The sequence below is a fragment of the Meles meles genome, chromosome 5 (genome assembly GCF_922984935.1).
Source record: "Meles meles chromosome 5, mMelMel3.1 paternal haplotype, whole genome shotgun sequence".
NCBI lineage: Eukaryota > Metazoa > Chordata > Mammalia > Carnivora > Mustelidae > Meles > Meles meles.
In genome coordinates this window covers 50,289,413-50,308,233 of record NC_060070.1, presented here as the reverse complement: position 1 = coordinate 50,308,233, position 18,821 = coordinate 50,289,413, and the positions used below count along the sequence as shown (strand labels likewise).

General features: G+C 42.1%; 1 protein-coding gene across 2 annotated transcripts in view; it reads left to right on the top strand.

Moving 5' to 3' along the window:
* The first annotated feature begins 7,468 nt into the window (after positions 1–7,468).
* Positions 7,469–18,821, top strand: part of BCKDHB (branched chain keto acid dehydrogenase E1 subunit beta) — a 232,473-nt gene continuing 221,120 nt past the window's right edge. Inside the window, exon 1 of one of the 2 annotated variants that reach the window (XM_046006756.1) lies at positions 7,469–7,740. In XM_046006756.1, the coding sequence (XP_045862712.1) occupies positions 7,545–7,740 (196 nt within the window). In that variant the 5' untranslated portion in view covers positions 7,469–7,544. The remainder of the gene's footprint in view (positions 7,741–18,821) is intronic. The other variant, XM_046006755.1, reaches the window with a different exon arrangement.

Genomic DNA, 18,821 nt, shown 5'->3' with positions numbered 1-18,821 from the left:
CTCCCCGCTGAGCAGAGAGCCCGATGCGGGGCTCGATCCCAGGACCCTGAGATCATGACCTGCGCCGAAGGCAGAGGCTTTAACCCACTGAGCCACCCAGGTGCCCCAGAGGGAGGACTTTTTTGATGAAATTTTCTTGACTGGAAGGACCATGCAGGCCCTTCCCAGGTAGGATGACCGTGTGGTCATTTAGTCTTCTTTTGGCTTCCAAGCACCAATTCCCTGTTTGGTTGGTAGCAGTCCTTTGGTCATGTCTGGGCAATCTTCTCTTTTACTTTCTATTTAGTACTGGTCAATAAGATGCCCTCTCTTTCTTAGTCAAGGGATAGCAGTGAACTAATCTGGGCCATCCAGATTCTCTCCCTGAGGGACTGAATCTTGAACAGAATCATTCAAACACAGAGAGTCAGTTCAAGCTAGAGGTATTTTATTTTATTTATTTGACAGACAGAGATCACAAGTAGGCAGAGAGACAGGCAGAGAGAGTGGAGGAAGCAGGCCCCTGCTGAGCAGAGAGCCCTTTGTGGGGCTTGATCCCAGGACTCTGGGATCATGACCTGAGCCAAAGGCAGAGGCTTTAACCCACTGAGCCACCCAGGCGCCCCAAGCTAGAGGTTTTTAATATCATTATAAGACTCTAAATACCTCCTCTTACCTGGCTCTCTGGGTCTGCCCTGGTGTCAGGTCTTTCTGAGCTGTTTTCTTGGGTCATCCCAATATCTTCTAAAATGATCACAGTTCTGCTTAAATTAGCCAGAGGTGATTTCAGTAGCTTGTAACTAAATAACCCTAACTGATAAAAGAGTGAGTAGAGGGTCAGGTGGTGGCTGTTCTCTAGATGGGCAACAGAGTGTATAGAAAGGTTGTATGGGATTTATAGGGTTTGTCTATATGATATGTGGATCAACCATATCAAAATCACTGGCTAGGGAAGGCTTATTAAAAATGAGATACTCTACTCCAGGCCTAATGAGTAAGAATTTCTTGGTGTGGGACTCAGGGAATCTGAAACTGGAACAAATTTTTCAGGGATTATTCTTCAAAATACATTTGAGAAGGACAACACAAGTGCTCAGGTTTTGATGTTTGAAAAACATAGCTGAGAATGCTTTATCCGAGCCCGTTTTCTCATCTGTAAATTAAGGATTGTAAGAACTTGTCCATTAAGTTGTTTTAAAAGATTGAAATGTGTATGTAAAGGATTTTCAAATAGCCTCAGTAGAGGAGAGCTGCATCATTTGCAGGAATTTATATTCCAAAATCTAATACATCTAAGGCAAAAATTATGAGTAGCCAAAATCATGGTTGAAAATCATGTAAATCTACAATAGTAATATATGGCCACACTCACACATCATGTTGTGGACAAAGGTACTGTCTTTCACTAAGCATATAGCTAAGAATGTTCCTGAAGAGTTAGAATGGGTTAGAGTAGCTGAATACCATGTAAAGTAGTTGGCTTGTGCTTACAAGTCATGTTCTACTAAAACACACACACACACACACACACACACACACACACACACACCCCTTTATAGTTTCAAATCATTTCTCACTCATGCTCCATGTCAAACAATGGTGGATGAGGTCAGTGATGCCTTAGGTAGTGTCCTCCAGGAACAGGCTGACGACTGATCTACTGTCTGGAATGTTGCTAGTTGATGAGGCAGAGGACAACAGAATCAGCCACCAGCTCTTAAATTCTTCCACCCAGAGTAATTCTCTACTTGGGCTCAAATTCATTGGCAAAGCAAGTCACGTTGCAATGCCTAATTTCAGATGGCTGGGGAAGGACAATCTGCCTGGAAACAGAGGGAATGGAAATATCTGTGAGTATTGCTGATATTTGCCACCTGGGGTCTGGATATCAGCATGTTTTGACAGCTCCCTGTGTGATTCTAATGAGAAGTCAGGGTTGAATACCCAGTCTAGGGCTTATAGTCTTTGACAGGAAGGGAGGGAAGAATCACCTGCTCCAATTAAAGTGTCATATTAGTTTGTGAAGGTTAAATGTATGCATGGTGGGAAGTGGACTTCTGTTTTGCCTGTGTCTGTGGGTGGCTTTGCACGATGGGGAGGATGAACAGTTGAGTCACTGGTGGTGGCCAGTGCTCACCTGCCCATGTCCTCCTCCCTTCCCTTCCACCCTGGTTCCCAATGTACTCAGAAAGTCTCCAGTGCTTCCGGAAGTGCCAGTTGTTCAAGGTTTTTAAATGAGATACATGGATAAAAGTTACAATAACAATGAAAATGAAGTTAAGGTAAAATATGAATCTTGAAACATTTCTTTTGGCCCCAGTACTCATGATGATGTACGCTATCACCCTAATTAGGCTTTTAGAAACCTGGCAATAATCACAAATTGTGCTGGGAATTTAAAAAAAATCAAGCTTGCATGTATTTTTGCTTCTGGATGAGTGACTTTACCTGTTCCACAGCAGATATCAGTATTTGGAGCAGTCTTCTGAGCCATCATTTGTATCTAAATCCTTCCATCAGGCTGAGCACAAAGGCCAGATGATGTCACTTTGAAAGGTGTCCTTTCTATGGTGTCTACTCACAAGATTTCTATCCAGTAGATGGTCAGGTTCCTGACAGATGGATCCTAAGTGGCTCTCAAGCCCCTGCAGGAGATGAAAGCCAGAGAGAAGTTGCCTGGATGTTGGGAAGGGCAGAATGAGGGATAATTCAGGTGCTGGATGGTTTAGGTAGCTTAGGTCCATGGGTTGGCTTAAAATAATGTTCATTAGAACTGAATGCCTGACACATGAAAGGCTCTCAATGCACACTAGTAATTAGCAGAATCAGATTCTTAAAATTAGGAGGCCCCTAAACAACTCCTAAACGAAGTCTAAATCCTCCCAAGAGTCTCCTCCAACTTCCATCCTGTACTTGTCTATTTCTAATGAGAGAGAATGCATCACATCCCAAGGCAATCTACTTTATATACTTCATGTACATTATATTGAGCTGGAATTTGCTTCTTCAGTTTCTTGTTTTTCTTGTCAGAACCAAACAGAACATTTAATCCTTTTTCTACAAGGACACCTTCAAACATTTAAGGAGAATTCCATATATCACTTTAAAAGTCTTATGTAGACCAAATATCTCCAGTTTCTTTAACTCTACTCCAAATCACAGAATTTCATATTGGAAGAAATCTATGAAACAACTGATAAAAACTCTTTAGCAAGGCAGGCATCTTCAGAAAGTTCATCAGAAGCATCCATTCAGCGTCTGTTCTGACATTGACTCTCTGGCTGTCGAGGATTGAATTGTGCCCATCCCCCAAAAGATATGTTGAATCTAACCTCCAGTATTTCACACCTAGTACTTCAGAACATGGCTTAATGTGGAAGAAGAGTTCTTGTAGACATAATTAGTTAAGATGAGATCATACTGGAGTAGGGTGAGCTCATAAGCCAATAAGACTGGATGTGTCCTCCTAAGATGGTTGTGTGAAGATACCGGAGACAAGAAAAGAAGAACAGCAAGAACATCTTGTGAAGACAAAGGTAGAGATTGGATTTATGCAGCTGCAAGCCAAGGAACATCAACGATGGCTGGTAAAACACCAGAAGCTAGGAGGAGACAAGGAAGGATTGCCCTACAGCTTTCAGAGTACGACTCTGCCAACACTTTCACCTTGGATTTCTAGCCCCAGACCTGGGCGACAATAAATTTCTGTCCTCAGTTTGTGGTACTTGGTTACAGCAGCCCTAGGGAATGAATACATTGGCTTTGACTATATTCTGGATTTTGTTTGCAGAATGATCCCAACTCATGTGGTAAGCAGCAAAGCAAGGACCATCCTAGAGCTCTTCCATCTGAGTATGTCCAGTTCTGAATCTGGACCAATCAGAGTCTATGAACTAACATCCATCTCAAACACATGCTGTAGGGGAATGAATCTCCTGAACCACATATTTAGGTGGACAAATGTAACTTTTATTATTCTACTATAACTTGATTTTTGAACAACAGCCTTGTTGAAATATAATTTATATAGTATTAAATCGACTTTTAGTGTAAATTCAGTGGTTTTCAGTACATTCACAAAATTGTGTGACCATCACTGTTATTTAAGTTTAGAATATTTTCATTACCTCAAAAGAAACTGCATACGTAATAGCAACCATTCGCCATTACTCCTTTTCCCTAGCCCCTGGCAACCATTAATCTACTTTCTGTTTCCACCGATTTGCCTGTTCTGGAAATTTCATATAAATGGAATTGTATACTATGTGGTCTTTTGTGACTGAATTCTTTCACTTAGTAATACGCATTTAAGTTTCCTTCATGTTTTTTCATGACTTGTTAGCTCATTTCTTTTTAGTGCCAAATACTAGTGCATTATCTGGGTATACCACATTTTACTTATCCGTCCAATTATCAAGTTTAAGTATTATCAAGTTTAAGAATTTATTATTATTCTTATTATCAAGTTAAGAATTTTCCCATGTACTAAAGGACATCTTGGTTCCTTTCAAATTTGGAATTCAAGATTCAATAAACCCTTGTGTAGGCAATTTTTTGTGGGTATAAATTTTCAGCTCCTTTGGGTCAATAGCAAGGAGCATGACTGCTGGATCATATGGTTAGAGTATTTCTAGTTTTGCAAGTTTCAAAGTTTTGCAAGTCTTCCAACACAGCTGCACCATTTTGCATTCCCACCACCAGTGGTTGCATTCTTTGCTTATTTTTTTAATTAAGTAATTTATCCTCTTATTATCAAGTTTAAGAATTTTTAAAAAGTATATTCTAGATACAAATCCCTTGTCATTCTGACTACTGGGCCTTCTTAAGTTCTTTGGAACTTGATACCATACCTGCATCTCTCTTGGCCATATAAAAGAAGCATTCCTTTGTTCCAAATGCCATGCCATTGTGGGGGATGTGAGGACTCTGTGATACTCCTAGACCTATCTGTAAAGAAGAACACCCATGGTTCTCTTGTGTGCTATGGCTCTGCCTCCATGGAAGGTAGGAAAACCTGGCTCTTCAATTAGTATGCTATTTATAATATTTTATTTCAATCATGAATTTTGTGCCATAAGTCATTCAGGTTCCAGTTTCAGGTTTAATACTTAGAAACTAGTCTTTAAAACTCAAATTCTTTTCTCAAATTGTTGTTTCTGCCACCAGCATTACGATCTACTTTAAAATTCTAAAGCAAGAATGTGAGCCCTTGGTGACTTCATGTTCCTGATGTCTCTGGTTGAGTTTGAATGGGAGCAGGGATCAGGACTATAAGATATAAGACTACAAAATATTATGTTGCTATAGATGAAGGGTGTCCAAAACCAAACTGAGTTCAAACAGGCATAGGTTGTACAGATACTGAAGCTCAGTGACAGAGAATAAGCCAAGAGTCATTCTGAAGAACAACGAGCAACTTCGTTTTGTATGCTCTCCCCTGTTACGGGTTCTTAAGGTGTTCAGTGAGGTTAAGTTTGCAGAAATGCAATTAGATGTAACGTAAGCTAAGAGGAGAATCTATTTTAAGGCTATCATGGAGTCTTGTAGTCTCATAGAAACCCAGGACCAGAACGCACTTAGGCCTCAGGAGCAAGTAGAATCAGGAACTCAAATGTAGTCATATTTTTCTTGTCCACTAGACTTCTGAAAACTCTCGTTTTTTTGCATCTCTCGGTGGCATTTAAAGATACCTGATCTTTCTAAATAATGCTTCCAAAATTCACAGAAAATGATAGTTTCCCAACCTACTATCAGTGAAATATAGCCAGGGTCGATCCCACTTTAATTACAGACATTTCCTTGGTTATCAGGCAGATGGTATGGGGGGGATAGGAAAAATTTCAACCTCCCCCCAATAATAATTTGCTTGGCAGACAAATCTATTAGGTGTTCTCTTTGTTGTTCCTGACTCCATGTAGTTGTAAGTCTACTCTTCTTAGACCAACATATGAAGACCTTGAAAATCTCCCTCTAATTTCTCTTTCTGACTCCTGTCAATCCCTATACTCCAAGACATAACATTTGTGTTTTTTTTTTATTTGTTTAGGATACTTTCCCCTCCCTCGTTTGCCTGATAATTTCTACTCATCTTTTAGGTCCAGCTCAGCATTACTTCTAGAAGCATTCTTTGACTTCTAAAAACAGAGCTTATTGCTCTGTGTGGTTCACTTTGTTCACACTGTTTTAGAGCCCCTACGACACTGGATTGTAGTTATGTAATTTGTTTCTCTACCAACTATGACATTCTATTATTATTATTATTATTATTATTATTATTATGTAGAGAGGGAGGGAGGGGGAGGAGGAGTAGAGGGAAAGGGAGAGAGAGAATCTTAACCAGGCTCCACACCCAGCACCAAGTCCCTCGCAGGTCTAAGAGTAGGAAGAGGAATAATATCCATTATTGGTGTAGGAGGAGGGATGATGGATATAATTCTGGTTCTCTCTTTAGCAGTTTAAATTTCTGTCTCTCAGTCCCAATCAGAAAACAGGAGGTTGGTGCATCGCCTGGCCTTTGTCCTCATCCCATTTCTTCGCTCTCCTCCCTTGTCTCCCTTGTAAAAGCAAACATAGGTTGTGAGGCTAAGAATAACAGAAGAACATTTTTCCCCCCTCTTCCTTCTCTTCATTTTCTCCCATTCCTCTCCCAATTCTGTTTAGGGCCTGACCTTCCCCCCTCCCCTCTTCATCTCATGGAAACACTTTCCACTTTTGTCTGTCATATTTTACTGTGATTTTTTAAATTCATGAGCAGGGAAGTTATCCTTTTAAGCATTTGGATTTTTAAAACTAACATTTTTGAAGCTGATTATTAGAAACCCAAGTTAACGATTGGAATTCTCCGTGTTTCTAAGCTATAGTAAGTCGGTCAGGTCATTTTTCACGGCACCTGGGCAAAATGCATCTGAATTCCTTTTAAATGGATTTGCAGGATGAAATCTGAGTTTACCTTTCTAACTCTCCTCTAAATCCTGAAAAACAAAAGCAGTAAAAATGTTTACATGCTTAGTAAGCATTCAAAGAGGCTCTGAATAAAGAGCGCAAACTCTGAGCAGCGATTCCCAGTTTTTTGAAACCCAAGAAGAATGATCAATGCCAATCAGGAACTCTTTCATCTTTTACTTATAAATTAATATACAAGAATAGGAGCGGATAAAAAAGGGTTACATTTTAAAAAGTATAAATCTCAAAATGAAAAAGGAGGTGACAATGCAAATGACATCAGTAAGGAGCAACTCCAGGATTAGCTTGTAACATTACCGACCCGCGCCCGCACGCCCTGGGACCCTGCAGTGACTGGATGAGGCTCCACCTCCAGGAACAATTTCATTGGAGCTCACCTGCTCGCTCGCCCCCTCCCCAGCTCCTCTTCCGCATGCGCACTACAGGCAAAGGCCTCTGGCCTCCTCTCGTCGCCTTCCCCACCCCCGCATTCCTAGCTCCGATTGGTCCGCTTCATGAGTCCTCCCCTTGGGTCCTACCAATATGGAAGTCGTCTTGGTGCTCCGCCCCCTCTGCCGGCAGTGTACCGCGGCGTAGCTTGCAATCCCGTTGTGCAAGTGGGGATGGCGGCGTTGGCGGCGGCTGCCGGCGGGCTGTTGAGGCTGCGAGCGGCTGGGGCAGAAGGACAGTGGCGTCGGCTTCGAGGCGCGGGGCTGCTGCGGGGCTTGCTGCAACCCGACTCAGCCACTGGGTTTGCGGCGCAGAGGAGGCATGTGGCTCACTTCACTTTCCAGCCCGACCCGGAGCCCCAGGAGTATGGTGAGCTAGGGGCTGCCCTGTCTGCTCCTGGTGCAACCCAGACTCCCAGGCCTGTGGGGGCCTCGCAAGGAGTGCCGCCCCACTCGTGTGGACAGCGGCCGGCAGGCTGATCTCCTTGCATCTTGTTGTCATTCCTGCCCTGCTTTCTGGAGCCTACCTACTTTAGGGACTGACTGTGGTTTCCTCCTCGCGCTATTTTGTGACTGTACAACCCTTGAGAGGCATCCCCTCAGAACCCTCGAGATGGGTGAGAGGGCATGCCGCAGTCTGGAAGGGCAGAGGGTGGAAGGGTGGTGCCCAGGGAACGCCTACTTTTCTCAGTTCTCCATCCTTACTTTCCCCGCCTTGGCCATAGGTGTTGTCCCAGTTTGTATGGAGCTGGGCCATTAACTGCAGGCTTCGGTATTTAAAAGATATATATTTTTTTCCTTTTTCTTTACTACTTCTACTACTACTACTACTGCTGCTGCTATTATTACTATTTTTGCTTTGGCAGGGAAGAGGAAATGGAAGGACTAAGTAACTGATTTCCCCAAGGTCATAGAACAGATTGTTCCTGGAGATGGGAAAGGATCCAGGCTTCCAGGTTGAGCCCAGGACTGGGGTAGGCTGCCACTTAGCTAAGGAGGGGTAATTGATGAAGGTGGGGGGAAGAGCAGTCCATCTAGTACTCTCATTGGTAGGAGGGACATGTAGTAAACTCGAAGTATGACAATTGCATGACTTTTACCATTTCTTCTGCAAGTTATATGTAATCTCGGAAGGATCTAGTGTCTATTATCAGAACAATGGAAGCAGTAAGAGAACATTTACCTTTTCCTTGTCTGATGACATCTTATGTACTAGATCTGATTTTTTTAAAAGATTTTATTTATTTATTTATTTGCCAGAGAGAGAGAGAGAGAGAGAGAGTGAGAGCACGCACAAGCGGGCAGAGGCAGAGAGAGAAGAAGGCTCCCTGCCGAGAAAGGAGCCCGATGTGGGACTTGATCCCAGAACCCTGGGGTGGAAGACAGTGGCGCAACGACTGAGCCAACCAGGTGTCCCTAGATCTGATATTTTTGGAAGGGTGTCTCTACTTGTGAATAATAGGTATGAATATATATGGAGTGCTTACCATAGGCAGGGACTGTGCTGCAAAATTTACATTCATTATTTCATTTGATGCTTAGGACAACCTTTGAGGTAGGTGATATTAACTGAAGTCTTGAGATCGTTTGTCCAAGGTTACACAGAGAAGTTAGTGATAACTTCTGCTTTGGATTTTAATTATTTAGATTCTAGAGCTTCCATTCTAAACAATGTGCTATAATGCGTGTAGATATGATTTACTAAGAGGTGTGCCACTTTTGCGAAACAGTATATATCATAAAGGTAAATAGTTTTTTCTCACCAGCAGGATGAACCTTGAATTCTGTCTTCAAAATGAAGAAACTTTGGCCCAATACTTGAGAAATAGAATACAGGTCTTCTTAATCTCCTCAGCCCCCTTTCATAATTGTGAAACTACTAAAACCCGGGTAGAATGATAATCACATTTGTATGTTTGTCCTTATGAAAATAAAAATAAGTGCATGTTACAGATAATTTGGATAATAGAAAAAAGTAAGAAACAGTAATCTCACCATCCACTACTGTTTGTAAATACTGCTAACATTTTGGTGTGTAGCCTTCCAGGTATTTCCTTTCAGTTTAGTGGAATTAAATTACTCCATTGATCAAATCAGTGAAATTAAATTTTTCCTGTGTCCAGAGCTTTAACACAGATATAATCCGCATTATTTAATCAGAAGCGTTTTCCTATATGATTACATAGTTTTCATAACCTTCTTTAGAAAGTGGTATGTTCAGGGTGCCTGGGTGGCTCACTTGGTTAAGTATCTGCCTTCAGCTCAGGTCATGATCCCACGGTCCTGGGATTGAGTCCTGCATTGGGCTCCCCGCTCAGTGGAGAGCCTGTTTCTTACTCTCCCTCTTCTGCTTCCCCTGCTTGTGTGCACTCTTTTTCTCTCGCTCTCAAATAAATAAATAAATAAAATGTTAAAAAAAAAAAAAAAAAGGCAACCTGTTTCATGGAGTACAAACCCTCTAGTTCAGTGGTTAAGATCTTGGCACTGGAATCAGATTTTCCCAGGTTTGGTTTTGGCCCTGCTACCTGTGAGTCTGGATTACTCACTTGCTGTCTCTAAGCCTCAGTTTCTTTGTAAATAAGGATTTTATAATAATACCTACTTCAAAGATTGTTATGAAGACTAAATATAGACAGTTGTGTGCAGTGTACTTAACCCAATTTGATTACTAAGAAGCACTCAGTAACTGGAAACTTTTAATAATTACCATTATGCTTTATATTTTTTTGCTGTTATAAATAATGCAGAGAGAAACATTTATATTTTTGCTTTGTATTTTTGCGCTGTTATAAATAATGCAGAGAGAAACATTTCATGTATCCTTTATGTATCTGAGATTATTTAGAATAAAGTCCTAGGGATGAGATTTCTGACTCAAAGGAATAGTTTAATGGATTTTTAATACAAAGTTCAAATTACAGTTTATACTTCCATCTACATGTATAAAAGTGTGAGTATTGGGTGTCATGATAAAATCACAATTGTGCTGTGATACTGTGATTTATAAAAAGAAGTACTTATTGGTCTTTGTCCCCTTTTCCTGGCACAGAGCTCCTAAACCTTTGAAGTTTCCTTTGATGAGAGCAATAAAGGTGTCTTGTTACGCTGATGGTAACTGTTTAAAATCTCCTAGTTCATCCAAGAAGGGAAGCTGGTGACTAGAGGAATCAATTGTGTGATGAGAGGGTTGGACTTTCAGTCCCACCCCTGACCTCTGTGGAGGGGAAAGGTCCTGGAGGTTGAATGAATTTGATCAGTTATGCCTATGTAATGAGACCTCCTTTGAAAACCCAAAAGGATGGGGTTCAGAGAGCATTTGGGTTGGTGACTAGGTAGAGATTCAGGTATAGTGGCATGCTCAGAGACCGTGGGAGCTCTATGCCCTTTACCCATACCTTGTCCTGTACATCTCTTCCCTCTGGCTGTTCCTGAGTTACGTCCTTTTATAATAAACCAGTAATCTTTTAAGTAAAATATTTCTCTGAGTTCTGTGAGCCATTCTCACAAATTAATTGAACTCAAAGGTGGGATGGGGGGACCTCTAATATATAGCCAGTGAGTCAGAAGCACAGATGACAGTCTGGGCTTGTGATTGGCCTCTGAAGTGGGAGGTGGGCACAGTCTTAGAAGGACTGAGCCTTTAACCTTGGGATCTGACAGCAGCTCCAGGCAGATGGTGTGAGAATTGCAATGCATTGTGGGGCACCCAGCTGGTGGTGCAGAATTCCTTGGTTGGGTTTTAAAAGAACACACACATCGCAGTTGGTATCAGAATCCTGTGTGTGCCCGCATGCTTGGGTATGTTGTGCTAATTGCAGTTTGTTTTACTATGTACTTGTTTTACTTCTGTTAAGGTATATTTACCAGATATTTGTTTGCCAGATTTATTTTCTCCTGTGAATTAGATGTTCCTTGTCTTTGCATATTTAAAAAATTAAATGCTTAATAATTTTGTCTATCAGTACGAATGCTATTTAACATTATTGAACTATTGAAATATTGTCTATTCCAGGTGTGTCCGACATCAGTCTATAATCCTCACAGTAACCTTGTGACCTAGAGAGTGTTATGCTCATTTTATAGATGAGAAAATTGGAGCTCAGAGATATTAGTGGCCTGTCCCAGTCTGAGGAGTAGCAGGGCCGGAATGTGAATCCAAATAGGTCTATCTTCAAAGCCTCTCACACTACTTTTCTGCTCATGTTTTGTATAGTAAAGTTATTAATGAAGATAGTAAATCTTTGTCTTTCATGCCTGTTACAAATAGCTTAATTTAAAAAATTCTGGTTATTTTGACACATGAAAGAGACTGCTTAAATAGAGTGATGGTCTGGGTCAACTCTGAGGAGGTGACCTTTAAGCTTCACTGTGAGGAAAGACCAAGGAATTACCTCCAAGGTAGAACAGTGTTTTCCTAGATGGAGGACGGGCAAGCGATGGCGAAGTCCCCAACGTGAGGTCAGCTTGTTCTGTGGTGCCTGGGAAACCCTTTGCAGTTGCACTGGGGCAGGCAGACGGCTCTCCGAAATCAAGGGTAGATCCAAGAGTCCTTTTCCTGTGGGGATGAAGGTCTTCTTTCCAGTATTAGAATTTGTAGAGAAGGGAACAACATGAGTAAAAAACGGCTAGAAAGCATAGGGTTTTATGAGGAATGAGGAGGAGTGAGTTTGTTTGGAGGAAAAAAGAGGAGGGGTAGGAAATAGGTTTGGAAAGCCAGAAGAAAGGTTGGGGGAGAGAAAAGATTGAATATATCCAATGTAGCTTTCACTGTGCTGGGTGCCTTACATTATGTATGTAATTACATTCGGGTTCAGGTTAAATTCTGTGGGCTGTGGAGGGCCATTGCTTGTTGAGGTAAGAGAGTGATTTACGAAGTGCTCATGTAGTATTATGAGGAGAGTTTGTAGAATTAATGAAGGGAAAGTAAGGAGGCAGAGAGATTAGTCAGAGGGATATTGTACTGTCCATGTGAGAGGATATAATTGGGGAGTGTCAGTGGGAATGGTTGTGTGTTTTTTTTTGTTTGTTTTTTTGTTTTTTTTTTAAAGATTTTTTATTTATTCATTTGACAGAGAAAGAGATCACAAGTAGGCAGAGAGGCAGGCAGAGAGAGAGGAAGGGAAGCAGGCTCCCTGCGGAGCAGAGAGCCCGACGCGGGGCTCCATCCCAGGACCCTGAGATCATGACCTGAGCCGAAGGCAGCGGCTTAATCCACTGAGCCACCCAGGCGCCCCTGGTTGTGTGTTTTGAAGGAATTGACTAGAGCTGGTGCTGTTTTGCCTGTGGGGGCCAGGGGAGGGGGTATCAAAGATTACTTCACATTTTTACCCGGGGAGTCCGAAAGGATGGTAGAATGGTGGTATCACTGATATGAATAAGGAATGCTGGAAGAGAGAAGAATGTTGTTGGAGAGAGGATGATGGTGGTTTGGATGTGTTGATTGGATGTCTTAGTATGTTTGGGATGCTGCAACAAAAATACCATAGACTGGTGACTTATAAACAATTATGAGTAATTTATTTGTCACAGTTCTAGAGGCTGGGAAGTCCAAGATCAAGGAATTGACAGATACAGTGTCTGGTGAGGCCCTGCTTCCTGTTTGTTAACTGGTTGTCTTCTCACTGTGACCTCACATGGTGGAAGGGAGCTCTGTGGGGTTTCTTTCTATAACAGCATGAATCCCATTCAGGAGGCCTCCATCTTCATGACCTGTTCCTCTCCAGAAGCCCCATCTCTAAGTACCATCATATTGGGGATGAAGGATGTTTCAACTTATGAATGTGGGGGGTACACAAACATTTATTCCATAGCATTTGAAGTGTTGGTAGGTGAGGTAGGCTCCTCTGAATACTAGTCTGGTACCAACACAAGCATGTCAAAAGTTGGGAACATTTGAGATCAGATAATTCTCTCCATGTGTTTTTTCCTTGGCTTATTTAGAATCACTCCAAATCATGTCCTTCGTGTTTTTTCTTCTTACTCTTCTACTCTTCTTACTCTTACTTTTCTTCTTAGGAAGATGAATAAGCAGACTCCGTGCTGGGCCATGGAGCCTGACATGGAGCTCGATCTCACCGCCCTGAGATCATGACCTGAGCCAAAATCAAGAGTCCAATGCTTAATCACCTTAACCCAGGCACCCCTCTACTTTTTGACATTTGCACTGTATTGCTCCCCAAGAACACATTTGGGCCTCTTCCTGTCCCTGATTTTAGGCATTATGTGTATGTGTAGGTTTCTTTATTCATTCGGTGAATTTTAATTTTCTCCTGGATGCTAAACTTTGTGCTAGATGCTTAGCACAAAACACAAATGTGGGTATGGACCTGTCCTCATGGAATTAGAAGTCTAGTGGGGAAGATGGACAAAAAATAGCAAGCAAATGCATACTTAAATCAGTCCCAGTTGCAATAAATGACATGTAGGAAATGTTCAGCTGCTAAGTTCAGCTGCTAAGAAAAAGAATAATAGGGGCGCCTGGGTGGCTCAGTGGATTGAGCCGCTGCCTTCGGCTCGGGTCGTGATCTCAGGGTCCTGGGATCGAGCCCCGCATCGGGCTCTCTGCTCCGCGGGGAGCCTGCTTCCTCCTCTCTCTCTGCCTGCCTCTCTGCTTACTTGTGATCTCTCTGTCTGTCAAATAAATAAATAAAATCTTTAAAAAAAAAAAAAAAAGAAAAAGAATAATAGTGATCTAGTGAGACCCTTAAGAAGAGGTAGCATTTAACTAAGCTCTAAGGGATCAGAAAGGAGTATCCAAGGAGTGTGAAGGGCGTGCCAGGCAGAGACCCAGCATGCATGAAGGTCCTGATGTAACAAGGAGCTTGGTTTGGCGGAATTGAGAGAGGAGTCAGGTGCTGAGCCTTGGGGAGAGTGATACACAATAGAACTTTTGAGGTGGGCAGACACGAGATCAAGTAGGGCTTTGTGGACATGATGGAGTGGGGCTCTATTCTGGGTGCAGTCAGAGAACCTAGAAGGATTTTGAGCAGAGGAGTCACATGACATGCTTTGCTTTATAGGACTTTAGTGTAGTAGTGGTCTGATGAATGAGAGAAGAAGGAGTAGAAGTGAGGTGGTGGTACTATGGACTGAATGTTTGTGTCTCCCCCATCCCCCCCAGTCCTGTGTTGAAGCCTTAATTCCCAGTGTGATTGTACTTGGAGATGGAGGTCACTGGAGGTAATTAGGTTGTGAGGGTGGAGCCTTTGTGAATGGGATTAAAACCCTTATAAAAAGAGACACAAGAGAGATTATCTCTTTCTGCCCTGTGAGGATGCGGCAAGAAGATGGCCTTCTGCAAACTAGGAAGACGGTCTTTATCAGAAACTCACCTTGGTCTTAGACTTCCTTCCGAACCTCCAGAAGAGTGAGAAGTAAGTTTCTGTTGTTTAAGCCACTCAGTCTGTGGTGTTTTGTTATAGCAGCCAGAGCTGGCTAAGACAGGACATTAGGAGGTGGTTTTCAGGAACAAGAAAGAAATGGTGAGTTCTGGAATTCGGACATCATAGTACTAGATTTTAAGCTATAGTTTGGAAGTAATATATATCCAAAGATATATCTGAAGTATATATTTTTGGAAGAAGCTTTTTTATTTTGGAAGTAGGATTGGAAGTATTGGATTCAGGAAATGAATAAAAGGAAGACATTCAAGGTGCTTCCTCAGTTTAATGCTTGGACACTTGAGTGGAGGATAGTGCTGTTTGCTAAGATGGAAAAGACTGGTTTTGGGAGCAGACATTGAGTTTAGCTGCGTGCTTACTGAGTTAGAAAAGCCTGACACCCACCTGGGGAACTGGTGACTGTGCCTGTAAGTCAGAAGGTCAGAGGAGAGGTCTGGATTGGAGAAACACATTCGGGAGTCACCACTATATGGAAAAAGTTAAAACCATTTAGAGACCGAGTAGGGAAGACCAAAGGAAGGGAAACCGTTGTAGCTTGTCATACCATGACATAAGTTACCAGGTGCTCTGAGATGGGGGACCCAGGGTTCCTAGCCATAATCTCTTCAACTTAAAGGCTTTCTTAGGTCCTCCCAATTTTGGCCTCAGATAACAGTCTCCTCACCCCCCCCCACCCCCACTTCTTTCCTGGCCCCTTAAAAAGGGCATTTGTGATTATGGATCCTCCATTTATATTTTATTTATTTATTTATAAAAGATTTTATTTATTTATTTGACAGACAGAGATCACAAGTAGGCAGAGAGGCAGGCAGAGACAGAGGAGGAAGCAGGCTTCCTGCTTAGCAGAGAGCCCGATGCGGGGCTTGATCCCAGAACCCTGGGATCATGATCTGAGCTGAAGGCAGAGGCTTTAACCCACTGAGCCACCCAGGCGCCCCCTTCATTTACATTTTAATATAAAATGTTCTGTCCCTCATATTTGAATTCTCTACTTTATGGGGTAGAGGTTGGGAAACCCGGTAACAGGGATTGGAATGGGATAGAGATACATATCTGGCACATACAAAGGGATTCCTGGAGAACGGGGTACCTGGGAGGGGTAGAAGAGGTTTTGTTGGGAGAAAACAGGTAGTTTCTTAGGCATCCTTCCATTTCACAGTATGGTTAGTGCCAGATTATGCCACTAAAACCATGCATTCATCATGCTTCAACAGGCATATACTGATTGTCATGTTTGGGTGAGGCCCTCAGTGCTGAGCTTTCTAAGGGATATGACATGAAAATGCTGTGCTGTACAGGTGTATCCCAAGGACGAGGCAGCTCAGAGAAAGGCCAGTGATGAATATGCTGGAAGATCCTTTGGTTTCTGAAAGGAGATCCTCACTTTCCATGTCACAGCTGTGTCTTTTTATTCATGGGCTAACCTTAGACCCACTTACTGTCTACATGCCCTGCTGTTGACCTTGTTTATTGCTAAGCACTGCTCCTTGGGCACCCATTTGCTCCTTTTCTCTCCATATTCTAGTCCTGGGAAGACTTCTCCCTTCCTTCCTTAGTGCTACTGGATACTGAATAGTTACTCAGTAACTACATACTCCGCCTCAGTGGCACTTCTGCCTCCTTCCCCCTCCCCGGCAGTCTGACTGAATTGTAACATCGGTAGAGACTTTTTCCTACTGTATTTCTTTATCTTTAAGTGGTTGATGAACAATTTACTTTGTATATTTTAGCTTTATTGAACTAGCCTCCTCTGGTTTCTTGTTCAGTCATTCATTCCACAAATAGCTATCGAGCACCTACTACATGTCAGGCATTGTTATAAGCACTAAGCATATACTTCTGATCAAAAGCAGGTAAGAATCCCTGCCCTCTTGGGGATTCTGCTCTATCATGTTCCTTATATTCAGCCGACACTACATTACATGCCGCTTTATCTTTGCAGCAGTGATAATGACCTGGTTTTTCACAATGCCCTACTTAGGACAAGTTCAAGTGATCGGCTCACTGCAATGGGTACCAGTGGGTATCCATTAGCTGGTATCCCTGACTAGGGGAATTGCACTGCTGTGTCCGTTTTAGTTTTGTTTTAACTTTTTATCTTGGAAATAAGAGTTATCAGCCTGGTTTTGAAATTTAGTAGCCATTTATTGATACTGGTAATTTATTGATACTGGGAATTGTATAATTTGGCAGCAGTGTTTAATAATTTTCTTACTGTTCATAGTTAGATATGCTACAGATGATACATACTTTATCATGAGAGAATGTAGGCATATCTTATCAATGGTCTTTAATATAACCTGTAGGAGAATAAGTAATTCTAATGTGAATAAATATTTAAAGTGATCGCACCTGTGAATAATTTGTGATTTTTTTTTTTCCTGACCCATTAGTAGACCACACTGCAACTTTAATAATAATTGAAAGATAGCTATTGCTGTGGGGTGCTTAGGTGGCTCAGTTTGTTAAGCGACTGCCTTCAGCTCAGGTCATGATCTGGAGTCCAGGGATTAAGTCCCGCATCTGTCCTGCATCTGGCTCCCTGTGCAGTGGGGAGTCTGCTTTTCCCTCTGACCCTCCCCGATGCTGCTTGTGCTCTCTCTCTTTCTCATTCTCTCTCTCTCTTTCTCAAATGAATTAAAAAAAAAAAAGATAGCTGTTGCTCTACTAAAAATTATTTTAAAATTTTTTGAAGATTTTATTTATTTGACGGAGAGAGAGATCACAAGTAGGCAGAGAGGCAGACAGAGAGAGAGGGGGAAGTAGGCTCCCTGCTGAGCAGAGAGCACGAGGCAGGGCTCTATCCCAGGACCCTGAGATCATGCAGGGCTCGATCCCAGGACCCTGAGATCATGACCTGAGCCGAAGGCAGAGGCTTAACGCACTGAGCCACCCAGGCGCCCCAATTATTTAAATCTTTTAAAAGCATCTAGTAGCATAGAAGTTAATCCAAACCTCTAAAATTTTGAATCTGTTGAAAAAAAGTATTCAGGAGTGGAAATTTTTGTGCCTACATGGAAATAAAATCTTCAAATACTCTTACTTATAAATTGTTTTCCTACAAGATGAATAGATTCCTTGTGGGTAATTAAGCAGTACTTTCCAGATTTACTTGATATGATTTTTATTATTAAAGTCTTTGCTTTTTTTGTACTTCAGGCTCATTGAACAGCAATGGAATAAGATGTCTTGGAGGCATTCCAGATTAATTCAGATGGTCAGCACACTTGGAATAAATTCCACTTTAAATGTTTAGGCATTTTTCTACTTCTTAGGTTCTTAGCTATGAACATCATAATAGACAAAAATCTTGCTTTAGGAAACGTATGAAATAGGAGGAAATATGGGAATGTCATGGTGGTGGGAAAAAAGAATTTACCCTAAACCATTGTCATCTGATGCTGGGCACCAATAAGTACTTTTAAAGAGGCGTTATACAATAAAGAAGGATTTAAGGCAAGTATCTATTAAGTAATACAGCCTTAACTTGAAGAAAAATAAATTATGAAGTCATCGTGGACGTGTGGTATGATTATGTCCCCTTTGGCATTCATGGCATAACAATACTTCTTCAATGAATTCCTGTTATCCCCACCAAAAATAAGAGTAGAAAAGGCCTTTATTTTCGGCAGAGAGGGCAGCAGGACAGATCTGAGTGGCTACTGCTAAGACCTGAACCCCGGGCATTCAGCAGTGTGGAAGGGGTCAGAGCACGTAGAGGGTCAGAAGGTTGAGTGACAGTGGATGATGGATGATGATGGTGTCATAGGTCAGAGCCTGCTGTGGATCCAGGCTGGGCTTGGGATGAGGATGGGTCTCCAGGAAGAAGGTGAGTGGCCAGTGTGTGTCACAACCAGAGTGTTGATGGCAGCAGCCACTGCTATGACCCATACTGTGAATCAGGCTGTGGCTTTTGGGATGACACCAGGCTACCGAGGAACACAGAGGTTAGATGGGACAGTAGTCAAGGGTAATTAGGTGTTCAAGGGATTTGCTCCCAGCACGGCTGTGAGTTAACGTAAACACTAGTGCACAGATCAGGCACTAAAGT